Source organism: Sinocyclocheilus anshuiensis, unplaced genomic scaffold (genome assembly GCF_001515605.1).
Source record: "Sinocyclocheilus anshuiensis isolate Anshui unplaced genomic scaffold, SAMN03320099.WGS_v1.1 scaffold658, whole genome shotgun sequence".
NCBI classification, from domain to species: Eukaryota; Metazoa; Chordata; class Actinopteri; order Cypriniformes; family Cyprinidae; genus Sinocyclocheilus; species Sinocyclocheilus anshuiensis.
Genome location: NW_015542402.1, coordinates 1,092,760 through 1,120,451, shown reverse-complemented (window position 1 = coordinate 1,120,451; position 27,692 = coordinate 1,092,760). Strand labels below are relative to the sequence as shown.

Here is a 27,692-nt window from a genome sequence, read left to right as displayed (position 1 = left end):
AGAGTGTCTTTTAATATTTAGGAGGATGTTATATATAAAACATCAAGTTAAACTAAATTTAAACAATTTAATATCACCTGCTTTATATATTATTTTTATTGTTGTTGTTATTATGGAATATACAGCTAATTGCACTTGATTACCATTAGAATTGTTTTCCAAAATTCTGTATTATTGTACAATGCAAAATGTGACTCATTTATTTGGGGGGTTTGAGAGCTGCATGAAAACGCCCTCGTGCAGTCGCTTTTAAAGAGAATAATTTCAAGAGCATTTTCCCTAACGAGGACATGTAATGAACATTTCAGATGCACATGTGATGTTTACAGCCAGCCTCTGCTGTACATCGTCATTGGTCATACTTCCCATGTATTTGTAACAATTATGTCATTTAATTTCCTCAAGTGATTAGCAGACATTAATTTTATGTCTGTGTATGTTTTAGTAGTCCTGATTTCCTTGTACCGTGAGGTGATAAATATACAGCGCAAATCATCACAGGCAGTCGGTTGTAACTTGTGTTTATTGAGGAACAAATTTTGCACATCACACGTTCATTTTCACCTGCTTTTTTGACTCAGATGTTAAAAAAAAGAAAGGAAATATAATCAAACCTACATAAATATAATAAACAACCTATTCCACATCAATCGGTAAATCTCTTTATACCATTGTTATTTGGGGCATCAGTGTGTTGGACTGTCTCTTTCCATTAACCAAGAGCTTTCCTCCTCAACAAGACCAAAGTCGCATGAAAGATTTAGATATCAAAAACGTATTCCAATACTTTGTTAATCATCCTTTAATAATTTGAGCTTGAACTAAAATGCAAAAGGTGAATATCTTTCTCCTGCAGTCTTTGTTTTGTTTTCATCATTAATTTTGGCAAGAAGTTGTTTATTTTTCCTTTTTCGAGGTTCATTGTGTTCGACTGAAGTTCAGCTATTCCTTCACATGACGGATGCATATTGTTTTTCGTATCTTCAGTGAGATGGATAATGAAAGCAGTACAGTATGTGAATGTATGTAAATGTCCTGTAATATTCTGCACTTGTATATCATTGCATGTTTTTCCTTAACATTCAGCTTTATTATACTTAAAAAAAAAATGCTCGACACTTCAACTTCATTTACAAAGTAACATTAACTATCATAATCACAGCTGATGTACGCAAATAAAGCTTATGAGGGAATACAGACGAAGCTCTATGAAACACACGACAGTAGTCCTTCCTTACCGAACGCAAACGCCTGAAAAATTCAACTGTTTCCTTTCATAAACATCGCAGAATATCCAAACGAAAGTTGTTTTTACGGTAATTCTAATGTCTTCTAATTGAGTTTATCTAAACACACAAATGAACGTAACACTACACTAAATGCTTTGCTTTCTCAGAGGTGGACTACTGATCTTCAGTCACTCATCAGGAGGAAATCATGGAGGGTAAGGCATGAGTTCAGTGTTTTACGCTTCTTTTGTTTCGTTTCCTGACTAATCACCTTACTTCTACACTGCTGATTTGATCCTGGCCTCTCTCTTACATGCTCTTTATATTTAACTGAGGGAGATGATATTGGAGCGGCCACCGGGGGGCACAACGATGCGTCTCCCAGCCGGTCTGATGGGGGCTTCTTCAGGACCTATGGAAAAACACTAGATATAAAAACAGTCTTCATTAAAGCGCTAAAAGCCTTTAACCAAACCAACCAGCCACAAGGCGAATCACAGCTGTACAAACTTTGATGTGAAGCAAAACGTTTTTCAGACAAAAAGACAAAAGCAAGACTGTGTACTTATGCTATTTCATGCATTCTGACTTATTTACCCTGTTAAAGAGTTCTAATGCTAAACATGGCCAAAGTTCCAAAAAACGAGTTGGACGTATGACGAAGTATTTCTGTGCCAAACACTCCTTCAGAGTTCGCATAAGTTTCTGAAAGTTTTGTATGACGTCATGAAGGGCGGAAATCCTTGTCTGGGCACTTCTCCTGGAATAGCACCTGCATCAACCACAGCGAGAGCAATGCCTTGTCTAAAAGCGCAGTGCCCTTAACGCACACTAAATCTGCTCCGGAGCAGTACTGAAGGCTTAGTGTATCCCATCATGCATCATGTTCTGGAAATAAATCGTGAGACTTTTTGCCGAGATCTTGCGAGAAGTCACGAAAACCTTTCCAATGTATGTTAAATATTAATACTACATATAATTAGGTAGTAAAACAAAGAGTTGCACGCATTATTGGTGCAAATGAGTAGTTTTGGAGTAAGTGGAGTAAGCACCACAAAATTAAATTGTGTCATCTGTTATAAGGACTACTAAACAGACATTTAGAAGTTGATTTTAAAATGCAAAGTATCGAAAATAAAAATAAAGCTCTGAAAAAACACTTGCATTATTACAACACTATAAGTCTGTCCCGTCAGGTAATGAAAAAACTCTGTAAACACTTGCGTTTTTACAACACTATAAGTGTGTCCCATCAGGTAATGAAAAATTGTACACACACTTGTCTTCATGCTCACTTGAACACTTGGACCAAATACAGGAAATACGTCATATAAGTAGTCAAGTGGGTAAGTGCAAAGACCAGGTATTTGGACAAGGCACAAGAGCAGCCCATCAACATGCTTCACTCGGGTTACAGAAGTCGTCTGCAGCACTGCACAGGACTCCAGAAGGATTTGTCATTTTGTGTTTTAGACCACGAAATCAACAGTCACCGAAAAAGTGTGTTTTCAGTTGTGAGGGAAAGATAACGTACTCGGTTACTAACGTAACCTTGGTTCCCTGAAATACTGGAACGTGTACTGCGTCTTGCTAGACGCATATGGGAAAAGACGGGCTGAGCTTCCTGAGGTCACACCCGGCCTGGTTTATCATTCCAGAGTACTCCTGTAACTTCGACACCCTGGGGTCGAGAGCTAACAGGTGGACTAATGCCAGAGAGCTTGAGAGTGATACGGCCAAGGGCTCTTAAGAAGAGTACGCTAGCGAGATGGAGTCTACTATCCATCTAGAGAGTCTTTGCTTCGTGACCGAAGGCCTTTGGTGCGGTTACCGAAGCTGACAAAGAGTTGTCCCGACCGCCTATAAGGGGCGGAACGCTCAATATATATTCTCAGAGCTCTGACGGGGCATGATCGTTCATACCCGCGAGTTCGTCATTTCTGCCTCCGAGTAACTGGGAGGAGAGAAACACAAGAGCGGGGGAGGCGGGGCTCAGCGACGCAGACACAAATGCGAAGCTGCCAGCGTTTTGCTTTGATCTGCCTAGGAGGATTAAGCTGCCCGTGAAACGAGGAATGCTGATCCTCACGTGTAACACACACTGGCAAATTAAGCACGCATGACGTGTGTCGGCATGAAATTGCTCAAGCCTGATCGCTCAACCCGCGAGCTCGCCATTGCTTTCTCCGAGGTAACTGGGAGGAGAGAAACATGAGAGCGGGGAGGCGGGGCCGCCTTACGCGATCGAACAGGGGCAGACTGCTTTCGTGGTAAAAGCAGCCCGTGTCTGTGAGCGCAGTCATAGTGACACACACAATTCGAAGCTGCCAGTGGCAGCATCTGCTCCGATCTACTTAGAAGGATAGAGCCGCTCGATGTAAAGAGGGACGCTGATCCCTACGTGTGAGACACGGATCGAAGCGCAGCGGAGAGAGCGAGTACGCAGGCTCTGTGTTGGCGTGAGATCGCTCAGACTCGGTTGCTTAATTCCCAGGCTTCGCTGTTTCTCTCTCCGAGGCTTGCTGAGAGAGGAGAAACGGGAGAGCAGGGCTACCCTGTTGCTTATTCCCTGACTCCGCTGTTTCCCTCTCCGAGGCTCGCTGAGAGAGGAGAAAGGGGAGAGTGGGGCTGCCTTCAGTGAAGGCGGTCCGCGAGTGGAGAAGAGCGAGACTCATGCTTTCAACAAGAGCATTCCGTCTCAGTGAGCAAGCAGTCTCAGCGTGGGGGCTGCCCAGACAGGTGACGCACTCACTGCCCTTCTGCATCGTGCACGATTCCCTGCACGAGCCACACTCGCAGCGCGACATTTGCAACAACGTCGCTAGAATTTGCTCTTTTAGGGCTTACCTGCTAGAAATAAGCTCTTTCAAAATCGCCGGATGGCGGCAGGGGAACAGGACCGGAACTGCTGTGAAGCTGAGGCGCGAAGAGAGCCAGTCAGCCAAGCAGGGAGGTCTCAGTCCAGCTGCGAGGCGTGTCAATGGCAAGCAGGCTTTCAGGATCAGCGATGAGCGTAGAGTCAGCGTTGCTAGCCGTGCTATGTAGCTGCACGACTCAGTCGAACGCCCGCTTATATAGCCAGATGCCCCGTCCATTCTGGCGGGCATTGGCAGGCTTTGTCGCCATAGGCTCGTGCAGCTCCGCTGCCTAGCCATTGGTTCATTTTGAATACACTGCACGAACCAATGGCCGTGCAGTTTCACTGCGTGAATGAAAAAAGGCTTCAGTTCAGGAGAAAAAAGGCTTTTTCCCATATGCGTCTAGCAAGACGTAGTACGAGTGTAGTATCGAAAGGGAACCTTGTTCAGCTTCCCAAAGAACCCAGCGTTAAGGGAACAGTGGATGCAGTTTGTTTCTCCGGGACAACAACGGAGTTGTGCAAGTGTGTTTTTTTTATAAATCAATTAAATAAAATTTAAGTGAATAAAGTTTTTGTCCCGGCTTTATTTGTTGATGTCACAGCTTGCAGACGATCGCTACGCAAAAGCTGCGTGTGCTCGAGACTCTTTAGCTCCGCCCACGGCACACCTCCAGGAGCTCGACTGTTTTCAGAGAGAAGCGTAAAGCTGTATCTGTCTTTTATAAATCTGATCAAACTAAAGTCTCTTTTCGGAGATATGAAGGATGCAGCACTACTCTATACAGGTACTCAAGATTAACATGAGATCAGCAGAAACTGTGTGTTAAAGGGGTCATATGATGCTGCTAAAAATAACATTATTGTAGGCGTGGTTAACTCTTAACTTTTATAAAGAATATCTCTTTGGTTTTGAGACTTTAGTGTTTGCAACTTTACAGATCTTCTTTATGCACCAAGAGCTTGTAACACTCCAAAGAGAAAGGGAATTTTGAAATCGCATCATATGACCCCTTTAAGACAGAACATTCATGTTTATTGTCTTTTTAAAATATGTATTATATTTTCATTATGTACTAAGAGAGAGAAAAAAAAATTATATTTCAAAACATGTTCAACAACCCTGTTACTGAACATTCACAATGTTTTGGGATTTTTGTTTTGTGTATTTTTTTCAACATATTTCTATGGAAGCCTGTTTCCACTACAAGATAATACAATTTTAAAAAGTAACTGCTACTTTTTACCCCAAAATTCTGACTTATTCTTAAGAATTACAAGATATAATAAAATTTGCAATTTTGAGAAAAAAAAATCTGAATTGTGAGATAAAAAGTTGCAATTACCTTTATAGAAAAAATAAATATAGAAAAAATAGAATTGCGAGATGTAAACAAGAATAAACGTTTATGTAAAGTTTATATAAAAGTTAATTATTGCATATATTTACACTTGTCACTGTGGAAATAACCAAACATTTTATGGATTAATGCTGGGTTCTGCATCTGTTGTATTTCATTCATGCATTTAGCTTTTATCCAAAGTGAATTAAATTGCATTTAAGATTTTTTGTTTATCAGTTCATGCATTCCCTGAGAATCAAACCCATGATCTTGGCATTGCTACTGTAGCTCTAAGCTCTACTTACCTGACAGTGTGAAGCCAGACTGATGGAGGTTCCTTAGAGGGGCTTTGGTGGGTGAGGTACGGGTGGAGGCAGATGGTGTGCCGCCCCTCGACATGGGTGAAAATTCAGACACGGGGCCGTCATACATGCCTCTGGGGACCGCCTTCAGTATGGCCAGCTTTAGGAGAAACCCAAACACAGCACTTCAGTTTAATACAGGATTGTGCAGCATAACATTTACGGAGAAAGTGAAGTTTGGGTGTTTGCAGTTACATTCCATGGATATGTTTATCCTCATGAGGGTTGTTTTTGGGAACTGTGTGCTCGCGTAAATTGTAAATTTCATGTTGTCTTGGAAATTGGTTCCAGATCTGGCTGACAGATTGTTGAGAAAGGCACTATCATCTCTTTTTGTACAATGTAAGCAAGATATTTTGGATATTTGCTAGATTAAAATAAACAGTGGACAAAAATGGAAAAAACAAATTGATTCAACACAAAAAGACACTAACAACTAAATTTGACTTTCCTAGAGGAAACTGCAGAAAACTGTGGGGGGAAAAAGGAATAAAACTGGAATTTCAATACAGTGCTGCCTTGAATGCACTGTAAAAACAAATGAACTACTGTCACGCATGTGTCCAGGGTCATCAGGGTCTGCTGTACCTGTTTCCTGGCTTTGATGCGTTTGTAAGTGAAGTCCGGAAACGGGGAGCAGGGAATGAAACGTCCAGTGCCAGCGGTCGCGTGCAGGTTCCCGTCCTCCAGAACAATCTTGCCCTGGCAGATGACCAGCATGGGCGCACCTCTCAGCTCCATGCCCTCGAACACATTATACTCCGCTGCCTAGAACAACACAAGAACATGTCATGTATGTAACACATGTGAACCAAAAATGACCACTACGGTGCAATGCTTTTTTTTTTTTTGGACCTTACAATAGTACTACCATATTATTTGGACATGTACTATGGTTGTACCATGGCTGTTTTTTTATGATGTAATATTTATATTTTTATCCATTTTGTGCATATAATGCATAGCATAGCCTACAGTGATTTATTTTTATTGCCTTCAATTTGCACATTGGCTTTTTATCCACTTAACTGAACTGCATTTGAATCACATACATAAACTGCATTTATTTAAAGAAAACTACAGTAAAATTGTGAAATATTATTACAATTAAAAATAGCTGTGTTCTATGTGAATATATGTTAAAATGTAATTTATTCCTGTGATGCAACGCTGAATTTTCAGCATCATTACTCCAGAGACTTCAGTGTCACATGATCCTTCAGAAATCATTCTAATATGCTGATTTGCTGCTCAATTTCATGTTTTCATGGAAACCGCAATATCTTTTTTTTTTTTTTTTAATAGACTCTCTAATGCATAGAAATTTCGAAAAACATCAAAATCATCCAACATGACATTGAGCTGCTGTGCTTTCCAACATAAACTCTTGACACAAACAGCCGTTTTAAGTTTGAGCTTCTGCAAAGAGAAACATCAACAACAGGAGATCATATGTAGGAGAGTGAGATACGACTCTGGCCTCCTTCATTCTCTCTCGTTCTCGTTCTTCATCTCTTCGCCAAACAGCTGGATAGAGGAACGACAAAAACATCCTTCTCTATTTCCTCGTCTTTTTCTCACACTCACAGCCTCCTGTCTTTTGTTACCCCTCTCTCTAACCAGCATATCACTTCTGTCTAGTTTACTACTCCCCTACTTTCCTCTTCTCTAGTAGATTTCGTAATTGTTGTAATGTCTGGCCATGATCCACAGTCTTTGCATTTTGCACTCGTCCATCCTTTGTGTGCAAGAACAGGAAATTACATGCACAAAACGTCTGTCAAGAACGCTGGCAAACGCAAGGCTTTCTGGCAGGTGATGAAGTCATGTTTTAGGTGATTTCACAGAGCATGGGAACCAAGGATACAGAGCCACAGAATAAACAATCAATAAACACCAGCCATGTTATCCACAGTTGAAATCCATGGCAGCCAGTGCTGTTTGGATGTGTAATGGTCTCTAGAGAAGTGGCCGAAAAGGAAATGAAAATGTGATGTCATTTTGGCAGCGCACAAGTTCTGCTGAATTTTTCCCCCAATGGTTTTCAAACGATCCACATATTTAGCCCTCGTAGTATCTGCTCAGGAAATTCCAGTTCCCATCTCACCTGAATCTTAAATCTGTAGCTCTTCAATCAGTAGTTTAATGCTCTTATGCTGAGCTTTGGAAGAGGAAAAAAGAAAGAATGGAGTCCAAGCGTCTGCACACTTTCATGGCTTGGTGAAAGAGGTCATAAACTGCTCACTGCAGGTTCTTCAGAACTTCTATTGGACTGTGACACAAAAATTGTCATTGTCCAAATTGTAGATTCATTGCAATGGTAACTAGATGAGTAAAGTTTGCTAACAAACTTTGATGTTGGCTTGACAAAGCCTTGTTTGAAAGTTTGAAATAACCTTGAAAAGTTTTAAGCTTGAAGATTTAGTAACACTTTAGTTTAGGGACCAATTCTCAATATTAAGGAGTGCATATTACTAGCATATTGGCTGTTAATTAGTACTTATAAAGCACATATTAATGCCTTAGGGGCCATTCACACAGAGCACGTTTTTCCATTCCAATGCACTACTTTTACATTGTTTTTCTATGTAAACATGCTAGGCGAACGTGAATGACCGTTGCGTTTGCGTCTTGCATCTTTTGCAGCACCTCACACATGAGCACCACGTTTTTAAGACGCCATGTCAAGTTTTTGAAGAATTTCAACTTTTACACGCAGCGCCGCTCATCAATGTCAGTTCTAAAACAGTGGACCAATCAGAAGACCCCGGAGGCGGGGCAAGCATTGTGACCTTTTGCAGTGGCAAGTTGGCATGGCAACAGGCATTCTGTGCTGCGCTTTTTTAAAAACCATTCCTGAGCGCAGCGTCTCGCGTTTTTAGACGGGTTCTGTGTGAACGGACCCTTATTCTGCATGACCATATTTTAGATCTAGTTTGATTAGTGAAACTGTAATATGCAATTGATTAGAAAAGTAATAGCAAAAAAAGCCGCATGAATTGAGATATCAGATATGTCTGTTGCACAAACTTGTAAGTTAGTGGTTGGTTCATTAAAAGTGAATGCTTGCAACTTTTCTCTCACTTATCAATACATTCCTACAGTAATAAATGTCTGCTGCGACTTAATAAAGAAACAACAGGAAACCCAAGCGGTCTGATTGTTCAGACATCTGTTTTTGTGGCCTGTTTCTATCCAGCGGTTTTATTTATGAGGGGTTCCTGCATTAACATAGCTTGATTAGTTAGAAGCAACTATTTCCGCTCAGAGGAACTGGAAGGTCAGTGAAGGCCAGCCAGCCAGTTCCGTTCCCTCTCTATGTTTAGATGGTCCTCTGAAATGTGAGTATATAGTGCGTTCACTGGATTTATTTAAAGAGCACCTACAGAATGATGTGTTTTTGCAGTGATGGTCCGGGTGGCGTCTGTGTCCCAGATAACCAGATCACTGTCAGAGCCCACGGCTATCCGACCCTTGCGTGGATAAAGGTTGAGGATCTTGGCAGCATTGGTGCTTGTCACAGCGACAAACATGTTCTCATCCATTTTGCCAGTGACCTAAGCAAAGGAAAAAACAGACAGATGAGAATCAAACGCAGTGCTTGTTTTATTTTGGAGCTTTAATGGTACACTTATGAGAAGAAGGTAATGTATGTAAGATTTAGGGCCCTATTTTCACATCCACATTAGGGTACAAATGAATTAATTAACTCTTTCCCTGCCAGCATTTTTGATAATTTTTACAAAAATTGCATGGCACCCAGAATATTTTGTTGTATGAATGTCTGAGCATGCAATATGTCAAAAGAAAGAACAGATCCTCTGCTTTTAAACAAAACAAACAGTTTTATTCTAACTTCATGCAATCTTTTTTATCGAGATATTTTTTATAGACTGAGTAGACTGAGTCCATCAACACCCCCAAAGCTTCCCAGTCCTAAACCACCAGCATTTTTGATAATTTTTACAAAAATTGCATGGCACCCAGAATATTTTGTTGTATGAATGTCTGAGCATGCAATATGTCAAAAGAAAGAACAGATCCTCTGCTTTTAAACAAAACAAACAGTTTTATTCTAACTTCATGCAATCTTTTTTATCAAGATATTTTTTATAGACTGAGTCCATCAACACCCCCAAAGCTTCCCAGTCCTAAACCACTTCCTGCGTCGACATTTCGGTAACGTTATGCAGTTTTGATTTATATGCTGTTTAATGTTTGATGATCACGTTAATTTAAATATGCATCTGCTTACATATGCAATCACATGTTTGTGCTTCTTCTTTGCCTGTGTTTGATCTAAGTGTGCCGCACACGTCCTAAAAAGTGAAGCCAAAACATTTTGATCGCCATCTAGTGGCTGGCTGCAGTATATGTCATAAACCCCACCCTCTCCATGTAACGAATGGGACGTGAGACAAACTAAATAATCTAATTACATTTTTAAAATACATTTTTTCCAAAGATGGTTTCTGTCATTTTAGGTAGTTCTTATCACACTAATGTATGTTCAAGTGCACATTTTTCTAATAACTTTGCTTTTAGTTAGTTATTTGATGCTATAAAAATGGGATGGCTCCACCTCCACCTCATGGCTCCAACAGCTCCAAATTAATCACTACTGCGCAGACTCAAGCTCCAAATGAATCACTACTGCGCAGACTCAGGCTCTAAATGAATCACTACTGCGCAGACTCAAGCTCCAAATGGATCAGTACTGCACAGACTCAGGCTCCAAATGAATCACTACTGCGCAGACTCAGGCTCCAAATGAATCACTACTGCACAGACTCAGGCTCCAAATAAATCAATACTGCACAGACTCAAGCTCCAAATGAATCACTACTGCGCAGACTCAAGCTCCAAATGAATCACTACTGTGCAGACTCAAGCTCCAAATGAACCACTTACTGTGCAGGCTCAAGCTCCAAATGAATCACTACTGTACAGACTCAAGCTCCAAATGAATCACTACAGCATAGACTAAGGCTTCAAATGAATCACTACTGCGCAGACTCAAGCTCCAAATGAATCACTACTGCGCAGACTCAGGCTCCAAATTAATCACTACTGCGCAGACTCAGGCTCCAAATGAGTCACTACTGCGCAGACTCAGGCTCCAAATGAATCACGAGTGCGCAGACTCTGGCTCCAAATTAATCACTAGTGCGCAGACTCTGGCTCCAAATGAATCACTAGTGCACAGATTCTGACTTCAAATGAATCACTACTGTGCAGACTCTTGCTCCAAATGATTCACTACTGTGCAGACTCAGGCTCCAAATGAATCACTACTGTGCAGACTCTTGCTCCAAATGATTCACTACTGTGCAGACTCAGGCTCCAAATGAATCACTACTGTGCAGACTCTTGCTCCAAATGATTCACTACTGTGCAGACTCAGGCTCCAAATGAATCACTACTGTGCAGACTCTTGCTCCAAATGATTCACTACTGTGCAGACTCAGGCTCCAAATGAATCACTACTGTGCAGATTAAGGCTCCAAATGATTCACTACTGTGCAGACTCTGGTTCCAAATGAATCACTACTGCGCAGACTCGGGCTCCAAATGAATCACTAGTGCGCAGACTGCGCAGACACGGGCTCCAAATGAATCACTACTGTGCAGACTCTGGCTCCAAATTACGTCATTGGCGCAAGATGACACCGGCCATTCTGGGATGTTTTGGCTCAACTTTTCTTTAGTGCAAGGAAGTGGACACACGTCGTCCATTTTTTTTACAGTCTATGGTTTGATCCAGAGATTCAGTATTTTTTTAGAAGATGTGTAATAGCGCCCCCTACCGTATACCAGTGAAAATTTGGAAAGCTGGAAAATTCTGTCAATGGCAGAGAAAGAGTTAATGTACTGAGTAAAAATTCAGGTATTTTATATTTTCTGGATCTGAGGATGTGAAGTAGAATCAACTCGTAATTGATGTGCAATCACAGATACATTTTCAACTAGATTTGATCCTTACAACAGCCTTGTCCCAGATGACAGACATCCTCTCCTCTGCTCCATTCACTCCTTCAGGAATCTGAGTGAAGTCGTCTTTCCCTATGGCCTTCTGAGCCACAGAGAATGTGCAGTGAGCGCTGCCCACCACCGACAGATCACCACTGAAACACACAGACACATCACACTACTTCACTGACTGGAATATACATGTAACAGACAACACTTTGCAATTGATGGTATTTAGCCTAAAATGATAAATACTACAGCTATAAGATACAGTCTTAGATGATGTGTTGTGGTATCACACAAGCAAGAGTGTTTCTGTTCTGTATACCAGGGGCCTCATTTATAAAATGTTGCATAAAAACGGTCCTACATCGATCATATGACTATTTCTCAAATGTGCGTATGTATGATTCAGAGAATGAATGTATGCACGTTTTTTGTGCCTCTCTTTCAGATGTGAAAAAAATGTGAAATGATCTTGAATTTGTGTGCAGCTGAATAGTTTCAGATCTCTGCCTTGTAGACGCCCCCTAATTAATGTCATTAACATATAACAGAGCACTAGTCAATGTCCAAACCCTTTACTTGAGAATGGCGAGCGGCAAGAATTGCTTTGATTTCCAGATACCTGCAGTACTCGGACACCGAAAAGTATGTTCGCCTGCTTAGACCCTGACTTGGCCCTAAGCACTTTTCCATGTCAAAGACTGTTTTTTATAAATATGAAAGTTGGTGTGGATTTTAGATCAAATCTGTGTGTATGCACGTTTATGAGGCCCCAGCATATTTGAACAAATTGTTGAATTAGTCAATGACTAAATTGAGTGAACTATTCAATGACTAATAAATTTGTATATAAATTTTTTTTCAATGTATCCCAGCATCTCTGGCCATAAGCAGGGAAAATCCTTGGATGCATGGTGAGTCCATCAGTGAAATATTTTACAATAAACTTCAAATATCAACTATATTGTTTCTCATATTTTCAATCAATGACTTTTAGTCAATGGTTTTCTAGTCTGTAAGTTAAAAGACCCACCAGTTAAGAACTAACCCACAGAACTGTATTGTAAAATGACGTCATATATTTTAGGATATGCTTGTGTTTACCTGGCCAACAGGGTGTTCAGATAGTCTGGAGTGGTTGGGTCAGGACTGAGGGGTGGTGAGGTCACAAAAGACGCCGCCTTAGCCCAGTTCTTGCTCCAATAATGAGTCCCATCGGTTCCCAAACTGGCTGTGATCGGCTCACCAAACACCACGTTACCTAGAAATAAGTAGGGGTTTGATCAAATCCCTAAACCTATGTATGTGCAATTTTAACAGTGATGCTTGTTATAGCAAGTAAATGCATCTAAGACCTTTGCAAAGCTCATTAAAAGCATTGAGAGGATGAAACCACACAGAAATCTTCACCGACACAAAGCTTTAGTCTCCGTTCAGGACAGTCAGAAAGAATAAAGAGGCACAGTCTAGAATGACTCAGGTTTGTGTCCCTTTTAAAGACAGTGATTAAGCACCCAATTTAACACACCAGAACAGTGATGAATAGCGTATGAGAGACTGTAAGACGTTTTACAGCACTTATGGGAACGCTCGCAACCATTTCAGAGACCTAAAAGTGTTGACTCCGAAATAAACTACACTTTATTAAATAATTAGTTCGGCCAAAAATGGGAATTTTGTCATTATTTACTCACGACATTCCAAAAACATAAGACTTTCATTCATCTTCAAAACACAATGAAGATATTTTTTATGAAATCTGAGAGATTTCTCCATTGAAAGTCCATTCACCCAATTTGTCACCGTCATGATCGCTTCATATGAGGAACAGATTTAATTCATGTGTTTAATCACGTATAAACACTGATCAACACACATACATAGAGCACATGAAATATGGTACATATGTGAAGCATAAAAGTGTTTGCTTGATGCACGAGAACCAGTGAACCAGTTTTTTTCTTGCATATCAAGCAAGTACAGTAGAGCTTCCATTTACCATATCTGAATTTGTATGCATGCAATGAATGTAATTAATTTAAGCCTTTTACAGCCTTATGATTTATTTATTTATTTTTAAAAATTCCTTCATTCGTGTTTCACCGACAAAACACCAGTATACAGGTTTTTAATGAGTAAATAAATGACCATTTTCATTTTTGGCTAAACTATTTCTTTAAGTAATTTGAACTGAAATCCAAAAAAAAAAAAAGCCAGAGGAGAAACTTCATCTGTGATTAACTGGCATATCATGCAAATAATTGAATTGTAAAAAATTAATACGTTTACAGCCTTAACTTTTACAGATTTATTTATTTGCATTTGAAAAACCATAGTTAAATGTTGTCTAAAATTAAATCAGCTGGCTTCTGTACTCCTGATACTTCTCTAAAACTGTGCCACTTGTTAAGACAAAAACTTCTTAACATGGAATAGTCCTTTTATATGTGTTGCATCTGGTTAGGCCACTGTATGAATCTCCCAAACTGAGAGCACTGCATCTGAATGATTTACAGTAACTAAACAGCAAGAGCTATTATAATGATGGATTGTGGAACCTTTACAACAGACCAGCCAGTGCATATAAAATAAACATTTCACAGAGTGCAAATAATGTACAGACAGCTAATATATAATGAAATGACAAATTAATAATAATAATTTAATAACTGCATATTATAATTTATAATAATTAAACTGTTATTTACACACATGCCACACAGATGTATCCAACTGAAGGTCATTACTGTCGTGAATATACAAGTCAAAGATGAGTGTAACTCTACAGAGGTTTATTTAACTCTGACAAGATGTGTAAACTTGTCGACATCTGTGAAAGCTCAAACGTTACGCAGCCAACACGCTCACACTGCTGTGATTTCTTATTTTATCAGACATTTCATCGTGTTCTGCACCTTGTTAGCTCAGCTCACTCTGAAACTTCTCCAGAACATTGTTTGTATTCACACGAGTACATATGAAATGCGCTAAATATTACAAATTGATAGTTAAATTTCAAAAACATAATAAGCGACTAATCAGCAGCCGCTTTCAAACTTGAGCATGTGAGCGCAATGGCCAATCAGAGGCTTTCAAGTCAGAAGTAAGTCGCAAATTGTTTCAATGTAACAAACAAAGTATAAACATGACGTAACCAAGATTCATAGAGCTGTACAGACAGATTGTTTTCATTATAATGGGAGTTTTCACTCAGAGAGTAAAATGAACTGATTTCAGCTTCGTTGATTTTAAAGTGAGTGCCTTTGCTCGGTTTTTCATCATTTTAAGTCATTCTGCCAAGTGTACACTGCAAAGTTTCGGGAGGTGCAACTATATTAAAATGTGAGTTGAATCTGAAATTGTGATGTTTGACAAAAATGAACAGATGTGTCAAAACAGATCTGCGCATTAAGTCTTGCAAGTACAACAGACCTGCCACTAGTTCTGTTACCTGTGTTTCTGAACTGTGGAATTTCACTGGTATTGGTACTGACTACTAAAATCTGAATAGATTATGTCCATTATTCAAAAAAATAAAAATAAATTAGACATTGATATTGTTTGAAGGGCAAATGTTTTTTTTAATGATTTTTAAAAATGCAATTAATTAATTAGTTTATTTTTTGATGAATTACCCAGTTGATTGTGATATTGAGTACCTTTTTTCCTGGCCTGTAAGATGATGTCCGCAGCACTCTTGCTCATCACGCGGGTCACATACAGCGGACAGTTGGTTTGACTGGCAATAGTGACGGCTCGAAACACTGCTTCAGCCTCCAGCTACACACACACACACACACACACACAAAACACAGATTTACACAGAGCTAAAATGCATTACAAATCTAGCTCCCCTCCCCATTTTCTTGGCTGACCGCAATAAAACCAGATAAAACTGGATCATTTGCAATTAATTAATTAGTTTATTTTTTGATGAATTACCCAGTTGATTGTGATATTGAGTACCTTTTTTCCTGGCCTGTAAGATGATGTCCGCAGCACTCTTGCTCATCACGCGGGTCACATACAGCGGACAGTTGGTTTGACTGGCAATAGTGACGGCTCGAAACACTGCTTCAGCCTCCAGCTACACACACACACACACACACACACACAAAACACAGATTTACACAGAGCTAAAACGCATTACAAATCTAGCTCCCCTCCCCATTTTCTTGGCTGACCGCAATAAAACCAGATAAAACTGGATCATGTCTGCAAAAGATCACTGATAGACTGATGCCAGTGTGGGGCGGGCCAGTTTTCAACATGAAATCAAACTGACGCAGTAGAATTAATATGAGTGAGATATTTCACAGGGACTGCAGTGACGTCACACCACTAACAAGCCACCACACAGGACAGCATCCAGCTGTTTTTGTGCTCACTGACCTCCTCTGGACGGCTGAGAACATGTCCCTCCGGTCCTGTGATGCCCATCTCCAGCATACGGGCCTGCTCCTGAACAACACACAGAGCAGACGAGATGAGTCTCTTTTCTGTCACTCTTAGTATTGTACTTAGTATTGTATTGTATATGTGACCCTGGACCACAAAACCAGTCATAAGGGTCAATTTTTTGAAATTGAGATTTATGCATCATCTGAAATCTGAATAAATAAGCTTTCCATTGATGTATGGTTTGTTAGGATCAGACAATATTTGGCCGAGATACAACTATTTGAAAATCTGGAATCTGAGGGTGCAAAAAAATCTAAATATTGAGAAAATCATCTTTAAAGTTGTCCAAATGAAGTTCTTAGCAATGCATATTACTAATCAAAAATTAAGTTTTGATATATTTACAGTAGGAAATTTACAAAATATCTTCATGGAACATGATCTTTACTTAATATCCTAATGATTTTTGGCATAAAAGAAACATTTATAATTTTGACCCATACAATGTATTGTTGGCTATTGCTACAAATATACCCCAGCGACTTAAGACTGCTTTTGTGCTCCAGGGTCACATATTTGGTGCATGAACAATACAAACACCTCTAAGGAACTGTTTATCATGAGGAACTGAGGAACATCAACATTTTTTCAAGAAGACAATGAAAAATATAATGCGACCACTGCCAGGTTTCCGAATTACATCGTTCTTTAGATGAGCTTAACTGTTATTTTACATTATTTTATGATTGAGTAACGTCTGGTTTCCAAACCAGCATGCATATCACTCGAGCTTAAGTGAATTGTTACAAAAGATGTCAAATCCAAAATTGGCAAAATTCATCCGTACTGTAAGTCCAAATGTTTGTCCTTTCATTATGAAGATAGCATAAAAATGCTGCAAATGTGGAAATCGCATATGTGGAGGTGTGGTAATCAAACAAGAAATGATAATGGCTTCGGTGAGACAGCGTTTCAGAAATGTCATATAATTAATGAAATTAATAAATGCATTTTTTGATACAATTACTTTTTTTTTTTTTTATACAATATTTTTTTTAAATGCCCACCCCTATTCATAAGGTGCACATACCTCAGCAATTATTTCTCCATTTTCAGCGTGGACCTGTGCAATTCCTCCATGCTCTCCAAGGAAAGTAAAGATCTCATAAAGCTGTTTAAACATACACAGAAAAAGCATATTAGATATTAAATAGTGAGGTTCTAAGAGAGAAAATAGCTTTAATGTTACAATGAGATCAAGTAAACTGAATGGTGGAAATCTAGTCTAATCTTGTTTTAAAATAAACTTTCATAAAATTAGGTAATAGAAGAATAACATTTATATATTGGTACATATAGTACTTTTATATGCACTAATATATAAATACAAGTAAACTGAATGGTGGAAATCTAGTCTAATCTTGTTTTAAAAGAAACTTTTATAAAATTAGGTAATAGAAGAATAACATTTATATATTGGTACATATAGTACTTTTATATGCACTAATATATAAATACCATTTTTTTTTTTTAAATGCCATGAGGGGACATTTGTAAACACTTCTGTGTGAACAAAAAAACCAACATTACGTTACACCAAAAAAAGTCATTTTTAAGGACTATTCTGTTTTCACAATAAATAAATAAAACTGTATAATTTCTTTATAATAACTTCTTGAGGTTACCTCACTGTTGCTCATTTGATAGAGGTCTTTAAAAGCCATATAGACCTGGAAAGAATTCACTCCTATAAGGACAGAAAGAATAAATCAGAAAACATAAACTCTGCCAGCATTCACAACCAATTTTTTGTTCCATAATGTTATGCATTTCTTATTCTCAAACTAGAAAGCAAAAAAAAATTGGGTGGGGATTTTATCAATTGATTGAATGGTGAAAATACCATTTGTTGGTTAAGCCGTAATAAAGCAGTTTGTTTCTAAGCATCATTTTCAGAAATAGCTCAAATGACCAAAAATAACTTCAGTCAACTTCAGTCTCTGGGATATCATACTGCTTACATTTATAACTTCAGAGGGCTTTTTTTAATATGCTGAACCATTTTTTTTAACAATACCGAAATCAAAACTCAGTGTTTTGAGGAAGAAATAAATTATTTTTACCGCCTTGCATTTCTTTTTAGTGTAAATATACCTAATATGATCATGACTTAGAAATCAAAACTCAGTGTTTTTGAGACACAAATAAACAAACCCTTGCATTTCTGTGTACAATACTTTGTAAATATATACTGAATATGCATACAAGGCAAGTCACCTTTATTTCAATAACGCTTTATAAAATACAGATCGTTTCAAAGCAGTGACTAATTCAAATTCTGCTGTAAAAAAGCTCAATACAGCTCAGGCCAGTTCAGTGTTGACTCAGTTCAGTTCAATAGCTGTTGCTCATCAGTTGTGCATGAACACTGTATATACAGTGCATTTCTGTACACGCATGTATATGTGAGTGCTGTGACAAACTCTAATGCACACTGAACGAACAAAAAACACAACATAGTAGTGTTTTACATTTGTCATATCCGTGTGTAGTTTGATGTGTATATGGTTAATCATTTGAGTGTAGAGTTACTGTGCAAAAACACCATTTTTATAAGACTTAAAATAGTTTTGAAGGAAGTGTTTGCTTGCTTTGCAAGACATGCGTAATATTTTGCATGTTGTGTGCATGTTTTGTGGTTTTGTGTGTAGAGTTTAGAGAAAAGGAGCCATATTTCAGCAAAGGATCTCCCACCTTTCTCCTTAATGAGACTCAGGACCTCTTGTTTGACGCTGTCGTTCAAGTGGGTGATGTCCACATGCAGAGAGTAATCACAGCACACTTTCTCATCCGCCCATTCACGCCAGCGCTCGAACGCCTCCACCAGACTAGAGCCCGGCTCCGGGATCACATGATCCACTGCAGGAGACACACGACAGACCGAGGGGTTACTCTCTTACTCAGACAACACAGCTCGTATTTGAGTTAAACCACTTACTAAAATCTGCGCTATTGGAGCTCTAAAGTTGTCTGAATCTGCTGGGAGGGCTACTTTTCTAGGAGCAAGAAATTCTGGCCATGTATACCAACTAGGGACATAACTATTCACTCAACTCACGATGTGATTCAATTCACGATACGATTTTCTCACAATTTGTTTTAACAAAATGAGACATGAAAAGGTGTCCTTTTATTATTTCTCTGATAAAATGCTGCACATTTCTTTGTGAAACTGAAATATGTCACATAACAACACTAAATTGGAATATTAAAACAAATCCCAAATCAAATAAATAATACAAATAAAAGAAATCCCTTCATATAAATAAACTAAGGCTCTTTCCATTTAAAATCAGAGCCAACCACTGCATTTTAATCACGATCCAAACAAAGAAGCTGCATGCATGCAACACGAGCAGTTTTTAATTTAAATTAAATAGTAAAATTTCAAAATTTGAAGCAAAAGCAGAATGGTCTGACTTTAGCCTTGTGAAATTATGCTACATAAAACATATTTGAACGAATTAAAGCAGAAGCTCTGAATGAGACGCAAATTCACTCTCTGACAGCAGGTGGCGCTTGTGGAACAGCAGTGACCAGCGTTTCCTTGGTTACCGCTGTAAACAATACTTTAATATGCAATATTAAATTTAATATTAACATTTTTTGATGATCGAGTCATTGGAACTTGATTTTATTTTACATTTATTTGATTTGTTGTTTGTTTTATTTTTTAATTCATTGCTTTAAATATATTTGCAATCATAAATTCAGCATATTTTCTGGGGTGGGAGAAAATTATTGATTCGTTAATGCACCACAATGCTCTCTCAAATGATTCTGAAAACTTTTTTGCTTTTTGCTTTTTTTTTATCCCTCACTGTCCTTGTCTAAAAAACGTTCATATACATACTTTATGTTCATTGCTTGTAAAGTGTTTCTTTCTTCCCCTTTAGTACTTTACATTTGCTTATATTTTTTGTATATTTAGTTAGTTAATAATTCAATTAACATCTAATTGTATTGATTCATTATTCATTTCTAATTATTTAAGAAAGTGCTTATTATTATATAAGAAATTAAATACAAATGCACTATTTGATTTCCAAAGTTGGTCAATTCATTTATTAATATGAAAAACAAATGTATATAATTAATCATTTTAGAATCAGAATCAGACTGAATTACTACCGCATATATTTTCGGCCCATTAGTGCAGGAACATCCGATCAGTTGTTAGCTTCTTCTCAGCATTGTTTCTCTTTAACTAAAGTAAACCAATCTAAGCCACACTCTACAGAGATTCAGTGAGGAGCCTCTCAGTATTTTCACTGCTTCTTCATTGTCTCCATATTATCTCCATGTCTGATCTACCACACACATCCTCTGGGAACAAAGGGATATATGCAGCTGTTTTATTACTCTAAAATGAATCAGTGCTAACACAGCGTTTACTGTACAACAAGCCACTCTTTTATAACAGCTGTTGACACTTCTTCATGATCTGTAGCCGGCGGCGGTTAGAAAGGGCTGCTGTCTTTCCACACAACTCGAATTTTACCGTGGGCCACATAAAGGAGCTTTGTGTGGTTGCCGGAAGCCTAATATTGTTGTCAATGTTTATCCCTTTTCATTAACACACACACACACACACACACACACACACTTTCCCCTGTCTGTGAATCATAGCACTTCATTGCAAAAAGTGTTAACCTGCAACTGTTATGCTAAAGAGACATTTCTACCTGATTTAATCTGTATAAAGTCATTTTTAGTAGATATTTAGGTTCATTCAGCTATAATAAATAATATTGTTGCCAGTTAATTCATATATTACCATATTCACAGGGTTCTACAGCTTTTTATGGTTCCTCATGGTTTATGTAAAAATCTGAGCTGATGAAGACTAGTTTATTAACTTTATATGCATTAGATACGGAAAACATCCACATTTCACATCATTACTGGGTGCTTTAATATTATAATTGCGTATACGTCCGTCATTGCATGATTACATAAACAAACTAGTTCATTGAAACAAACAAACCAGTTCACAGAAAAGAATCGTATTTCCCCGTTTGCCTGAGGCTCTGGATTACAGGTAATAATGTTGTAAATAATGTTCAGTTTCTTGCACAGACTGATTGTTTCGCTTCATAAGACCTCAATATATCATTAGGAGCCACGGGGATTCATTTTGTGTTCCTTGATATACTTTTTTTATTCTCAAAGATGGCCAGCAGCTGACTTGCATTTTATGAATCACCAAGGACCACGGTTTCAGATAAAAATCTTCTTTACTGTATACTGAAGAAAAAAGTCACCTACATCTTGGATGGCCTGAGGGCCAAATTAACAGCAATTTTTTTGGGTGAACGATCCCCTTTCAGTCCACTCAGCAGATAAATTTGGCAATCGACCACAGATCTCACCAATCATGGTGGTTCCTCCAGCAAGAGCAGCCTTGGTGCCCTGGGAGAAATCATCCACAGTGCTCGTCCCCCTGAAGGGCATCTGTAGGTGGGTGTGGATGTCAATTCCTCCAGGAATCACCATCTTCCCATCGGCCTCAATGGTCTTCACCCCTCCTGGGACTATCAAGTTGTCTCCAATTTGCCTTAAAGTTGACAGCAGATGGTATTCAGAAAGACAAATTACACTATGATATAAATGTTAATGGATCGATGAGGATGTAGCCATTTTTGTTTATAATTGTTTTTCTTATTTCCAGTTAAAAATGTCAATGTGGTATAACTGTTCTTAGATCATAAGGAAGAAAAAAACAACAACTGCGAAATCATTATCATTATGAGAATAATATTTAAAATATTATGAATAACTGAACATCTTTGGTCTGTAGATGCCTGTAGACCCTCTTGTTTATGAGTAATGGTCAGAATATTAAAAATATCAATAATTTGACCTCTTAATTACATGGAGATATTGGATAAGACTGTCAAATGGTGTAATCGCAAGAAAACCTATGCTACATATACACACACACACATATATATATATACATATATATTCATAACTAGAATTTTGTACAGTTAACATTAGTTTTTTAATAAAGTATTCATAATTTAAAAATTATATATGTAAAATTGCTTGTTTTATTGCTTTCAAAAGATTTTCAATGTAACACTTACACTCTCATATGTTTGCGTTATGGCATTTTGATTACACATTACAAGGTTTTTGTTTAGTTTTTTAATGAAATACGCATAACATAACATGCATTTATTTTGGCATTTGGCATTTCATGCCAAATTTTGTAAATATAAATATTAGCCGGTTTTGTTCTAAGCAGGAGTAAGCCGTTCTCAAGAAATATGAATGGAAATATGATCAGTTGCCTTAGGTGAAGCGGTTGTTGAAAGTCTGATGTGAGTTTAATCAACAATGTTGATACGTATGGGTTTGGCTTTCATTTCAAGAACCTGGATTTAGATCAGTGTGGCTGTACTGTATATGAACGCAGCTTACTTGATGACTCCATCCTCCATATAGATGTCTGCATAGAAGGACTGGTCATCGTTCACAATCCGACCGCCTTTAATCAGGAGCCTCTCACTCTGAGAAAACATAAAAGTGAGAATGAGGATACTTATTTGGACTGCAAAACAAATGACCATTTTCACACTTTATAATTTATACTTAGATTGCAAAATGGTAAATAATTTTAAGTGAAGTTGCATGAGCTGTCAACGTCAACTCAGTGACAAGCTCTACACAGATTGCTTTTCTAGAACTATTTGCTTCAGAAACAAATTTTGGAGAATTTATGGAATTGTTGGAGCCTTAAATTCATTAGATTTAAGGCTCCAACACATGGTGAAACATAAAAATGAATAGCTAAATAATCAGCAGCAGATCTCATTATCCATTACACAGAAGAACCTCTGTCAGTGAAGTGCCAGTGGACATAGTAATGTAATAAACATCAAATGTAACACAAAGAACATGGAGAATCAAAAACACGTTGCATAAAAATCAATATAGCAGGAAACCATAAGTGCAACTTTGAAACATAAATGATTGAGCTTGTATGGATCTGTGGTCAGATGCATGAATCCCTCACTGCATCAATGCTGTTTCACTGTCTCCACTGGATGAAGCTCTTCATATAAAGCCGGATGTATAAGTATGTCACCTGTATCCGCATACTATATTGTTCATATATATAAAGCTCAACTGCTTGATCACTTGGATTGTTACAAAACTATATTATTGCCCAGCTCTAATCTGCTAAATGCAACTATAAAGCGTGAAGTTATTAAGAAATTATAAACATTTAGATCATCATCAAGCTGCTTTGAAACAGTGTGTATTGTGAAAAGTGCTATAGAAATAGATTTGATTTGAGGGCACAGACTTTTGCATTTCTAGTGCATAAAAAACCCTTAAAACGTAACATTACCAAAACAGTTCAAAATTGATTTCTTCCGTTACACGACTTAAAGTTTAAAGTAAATTTAAGGTCCTGCTATTTAAAATTCAATCACAATGTGGGGTTTGCTGCTGTCACTTCAACTTAGGGTCAAAATCACCCGAGTGACATTTTTCTGAATAATCAGTTCATGAACAGCATGTCACCGGTGTCACTTCAGAGCTCAAAAGACAACGTAAGCTTGAATCTGATCATTATTTAAACAAAGATAACTTGACAGGTGCTTTAAAATAAGTCCAGACTGCAACTACAAAAATGGGTGCATGAAGCCCCTATAACCTTAAATCTAAAGAACATGATTCATACTTTCATTCATGATTCATTTTAATGTGAGGAATATGTTTTTAAATGCATGTTTCCTATGCAAGACGACAACAAAGAGCTATCCGACAACAAGAAACTGAAGGATTTCGGCAGGATGCTGACAAAGCAAAGATCTAAATGTGTATAAAGTGTATTGACTGTAAGGGACAGACAGTTCGAGGAATGCCAGAGTCCAATCTGAGCCGTGCACGCAAACAGTGCTGTCATTTGTCAAGTGTGTATAGGGAGCGGCGCGGGGGAGACACAGCCAAAGAACGCTGAGCCAGAGGACATTAAGGCGTGGAGCATTAGCCATGATGTGCGGGATTGAAGAAATCCTCTCTGCATGCATCCAGAGCTGCAGCCTTGTTGCCTGGTTACCAAAATATTTACCATCCGCTCATGAGAGTTTCCTCTTTTCTGCCAACATAGCAGTCAAAACACTGGAGCTCACCCATCTACATAATGACCAACCTCTGTTACACTTCAACACATCCACCCTGTCCTGTGGCCGAGTTATCTGGGAAGTGACTGATAGTCTAGTGCTGTAACTTTACAGTACACATAGGAGCTAGCTTCAAATCATATGCATTTTTATAATGAAGCAAGCAAACTTGCAACTGAACTCGACTGCCAGTGATCATGCTGCTTTGCTGCATGGAAAACAGCGACTATAAAACTGTTTCCAATCCCAAATGAAAAAAAAAATATATATATATATATATATATATATATTATTTATAATAAAACTTCAGTTTTGAACTGTTCAGAACTGAAGCAAGAACACATTATTAATGCCTTCACTGTTGCTGTTACAGATTATTACGAATATATCCTACATTGATGCGGTCTTGCATTGTATTCTGCAAGGCTGAACTGTATTATTTCTGCGATTGGAAGAGCATTTTGTGACAGATTCATTATAGCACTCATCATTTCCACAAAAGGCTGACGTTTAAATCAGTATATAATACAAATCTCATTAAATGCTAAAACTCGTTGGTTGTGTTGTTGTTGAATTAATATTTTGTATAATTTTGGATGAATTTCCCCAACCACTTGCATGTAAACTCTCCTTGGTTCTGTACAAATCATATAGGCTAAATGGCATGTTTTGAGTTCAAAACAGCAAAATTCACTAAAAGGTGACTTTGTGCCTACAATAATATACATTGTAAAAATATTTATGTTTTTGACTTTTGGAAGTTGCATTGAAAATAGGAACTAGATCCATGCTTTTCCATTGGAGTGCCACATCTGGCATATTAGAAATATTTTTGGTATCATGATAATATCAAGCTATTCTTTTACATTGCATTCAAATACTAAAGTAATATATAGCCTTCTATAGTAATCATGTAGCACCAAATATATTAATGTGTTATCTAGCACTGATGGCGTCAGCATATGTGGCAATAATTTTTTGCTTGTTCAGCAGCCTTTATAGTAATGCACTTACAGTACAATGGATGGCTAGTTTATTGAATAAGGCATCACACTGCAATAAATGACACTGCTTTGAAAGTACAGCCACTTACTAACTTTGCATGCAGTAAATTACATATATACAAAGTCCAATATTACTAGCGGTTTTCGGCCGATAAAAGTAATTTCTGTGATATTGATATTTCAAAACAGCCAGTGTTCTGAATTGACATGCCTGTGATTGGTAACAATGTTTCAAGGCTGAAAACACACACACACACACACACACAGACACACTCACACACACACACAGAATTATTTCACACAAAAGCATACCGGAAAGGGTTTTACCAGAAATTTGACATGGAGAAAAAGCAAACTCATTCACATTTGAAAGTTTCAAATATACAAGGTGCACATCTGCTTTTAAACCATCTGACAGCCTCATAGACTTTCTGTAAACGCGATTTTGAATAGTTTTTACTAACTGGGCCTGGGGACCGAACTAAATGCTCGCCTGGTAAGCGAGAGCGCAGAGCATTGCGGATTCAGACGGGTCTGCAGGCCTGATGCTAATGTGCAGAGATAGATGGCTCTTTTGGGTAGGTCACTGCTGAACAACAATATTGATGTCCAGAGCATCTGACAGCAGCGTCGGGCAGAGAAAGAGAAAACCACACCTCACCTCACCTCTCCGCACAGCACAGCACAGACAAGAGAAACGCTCATTTAAATATGCAAGTTCATTGCACATTTTCGGCAGCTTGGAGACATCTTTTCAAATCGATAATGTTAAAGAGCAAATACTAGGCTATGCGAAATACGTGCAAGGCTCGTGCGACTGGACTGCGCAGTCTAGCAGCATCAGCACCACGAGGATCTCTGAGACAAAGAGCATCACTGTAAAACCCGTAATACTGCTCTGCAAAGGATTACAGAAAATCTTTCTAGGACCCATGCACACGCACTCGACCTTTACAAATATCACTTGAAAATCTGGTTTTTGTATGGTGCTATATGTATGAAGTATGTAGTAGGCTCAGTTATGGGCGTGATTTTCTTGCTGCAGTAGGCTACAGCTCAGACTCGATGTAATAATAATGTAACAATAAAAACACAACCACGGTGTCATTTTGCGGCATAATTATTTTTTGCACTTTGAATATGATTCCTATCAAAGACATTTATAAACACAATCCCAATTCCTATTCCTAATATGTGACACGCCTGCAGCCTGACATGAAATCTTGCTATAGCTTTTGTTACAAACGTCCAGATCAAACCCACAATATGCATTCAAATATGAATATAAATGCATGAACTTACAGTGATTTTGGGGATGTTCTTTTTGCCTTGGTAAGACATGGTTTGTTCTCGGTTGATGCAGATGTCTTTATTCTGTTCTTTTGCTGATCTTAGTGATTGCGCACACTGGGTTTGATTGTCTGCTTTGCTGGGCTCCTCCCTCCATGTCCTGCCAGGTGTCGTGTGTGATTTCAACCACCAGGCGGCGCCAACTTCAGGATTAGAAAACCCGAATCATTTAACCGAATCGGTTCGCTCGAACAGTTCTTGTCACTGAACCGGTTCAAAAATTGATTCTTTTTTCTTTTTTTTTACGACGAGTACCCAAATGTCATGTTTTAATAAACGTTTATTATATTATATTTTTAAGTAATCAGAATTTATTTGGACCATCTCTTATACTGATATAGTAGCTAGAGTAGAAGCTAATAACAAAAGCTCATTATCATAGCTACTGCAAAGTTAACAAAGAATTAATTTTGCAATAATTGCATTTTTCTTACACATAACAGTAATAGGCTAGGAATAATAATAATTTACCCCACTTTCTTCACCCGGTTACCACTAAACTCCACCTTTATTACTTTGAGAACGACGAACCGGTTTCATTTCAAAGAACCGACTCAAAAGAATCATTTGTTAATGAATCGGAAAGCTTGTAAACGCTGGCGTCAAACAGATATATACATAGTTAAATAGTTTTAACAGAGGCACTGATTGTCAAATGATTCCTGACAATTAAGATAAATTAACATAATCTTTTTTAAATGAGCAAGACAATTTTTCATGCAAATAATACACTTTAAAAGAATATGTACAGTGTGAATTACATGTAATGTTTTCGGACACTTAAATTAATGCTATTTGGAATTAAATGAAAATGTGTTATACTTAACATTTATATTAAGTGCAGTTAGTTGGATTTAAGAAACCTTTCTGACATAAGTAGGACTTAAGTACATCTAGGCCATTTCATAATTTCAAAACGCTAAAATGAATTATGGCTGAAGTTTACTGTCAAATGTACTGACAAGCAATTCT

The 27,692-nt window shown here is 38.0% G+C and overlaps 1 protein-coding gene across 3 annotated transcripts in view; it reads right to left on the bottom strand.

Annotated features, from left to right (window-relative positions):
- Window positions 1–501: 501 nt before the first annotated feature.
- LOC107692982 (dihydropyrimidinase-related protein 3) overlaps window positions 502–27,692 on the bottom strand; it is a 33,952-nt gene continuing 6,761 nt past the window's right edge. For 2 of the 3 annotated variants that reach the window (XM_016492213.1, XM_016492212.1), the window contains 13 exons: window positions 22,655–22,743; window positions 21,601–21,785; window positions 18,923–19,087; window positions 17,854–17,915; window positions 17,259–17,339; window positions 16,160–16,228; window positions 15,734–15,854; window positions 12,872–13,028; window positions 11,775–11,916; window positions 9,178–9,348; window positions 6,380–6,559; window positions 5,735–5,891; window positions 502–1,641 (listed from right to left, as the gene is read on the bottom strand). In XM_016492213.1, coding sequence (XP_016347699.1) covers window positions 1,556–1,641; window positions 5,735–5,891; window positions 6,380–6,559; window positions 9,178–9,348; window positions 11,775–11,916; window positions 12,872–13,028; window positions 15,734–15,854; window positions 16,160–16,228; window positions 17,259–17,339; window positions 17,854–17,915; window positions 18,923–19,087; window positions 21,601–21,785; window positions 22,655–22,743 — 1,665 coding nt within the window. In that variant the 3' untranslated portion in view covers window positions 502–1,555. Of the gene's footprint in view, window positions 1,642–5,734; window positions 5,892–6,379; window positions 6,560–9,177; window positions 9,349–11,774; window positions 11,917–12,871; window positions 13,029–15,733; window positions 15,855–16,159; window positions 16,229–17,258; window positions 17,340–17,853; window positions 17,916–18,922; window positions 19,088–21,600; window positions 21,786–22,654; window positions 22,744–26,672; window positions 26,817–27,692 lie in introns of those variants that run through there. The other variant, XM_016492214.1, reaches the window with a different exon arrangement.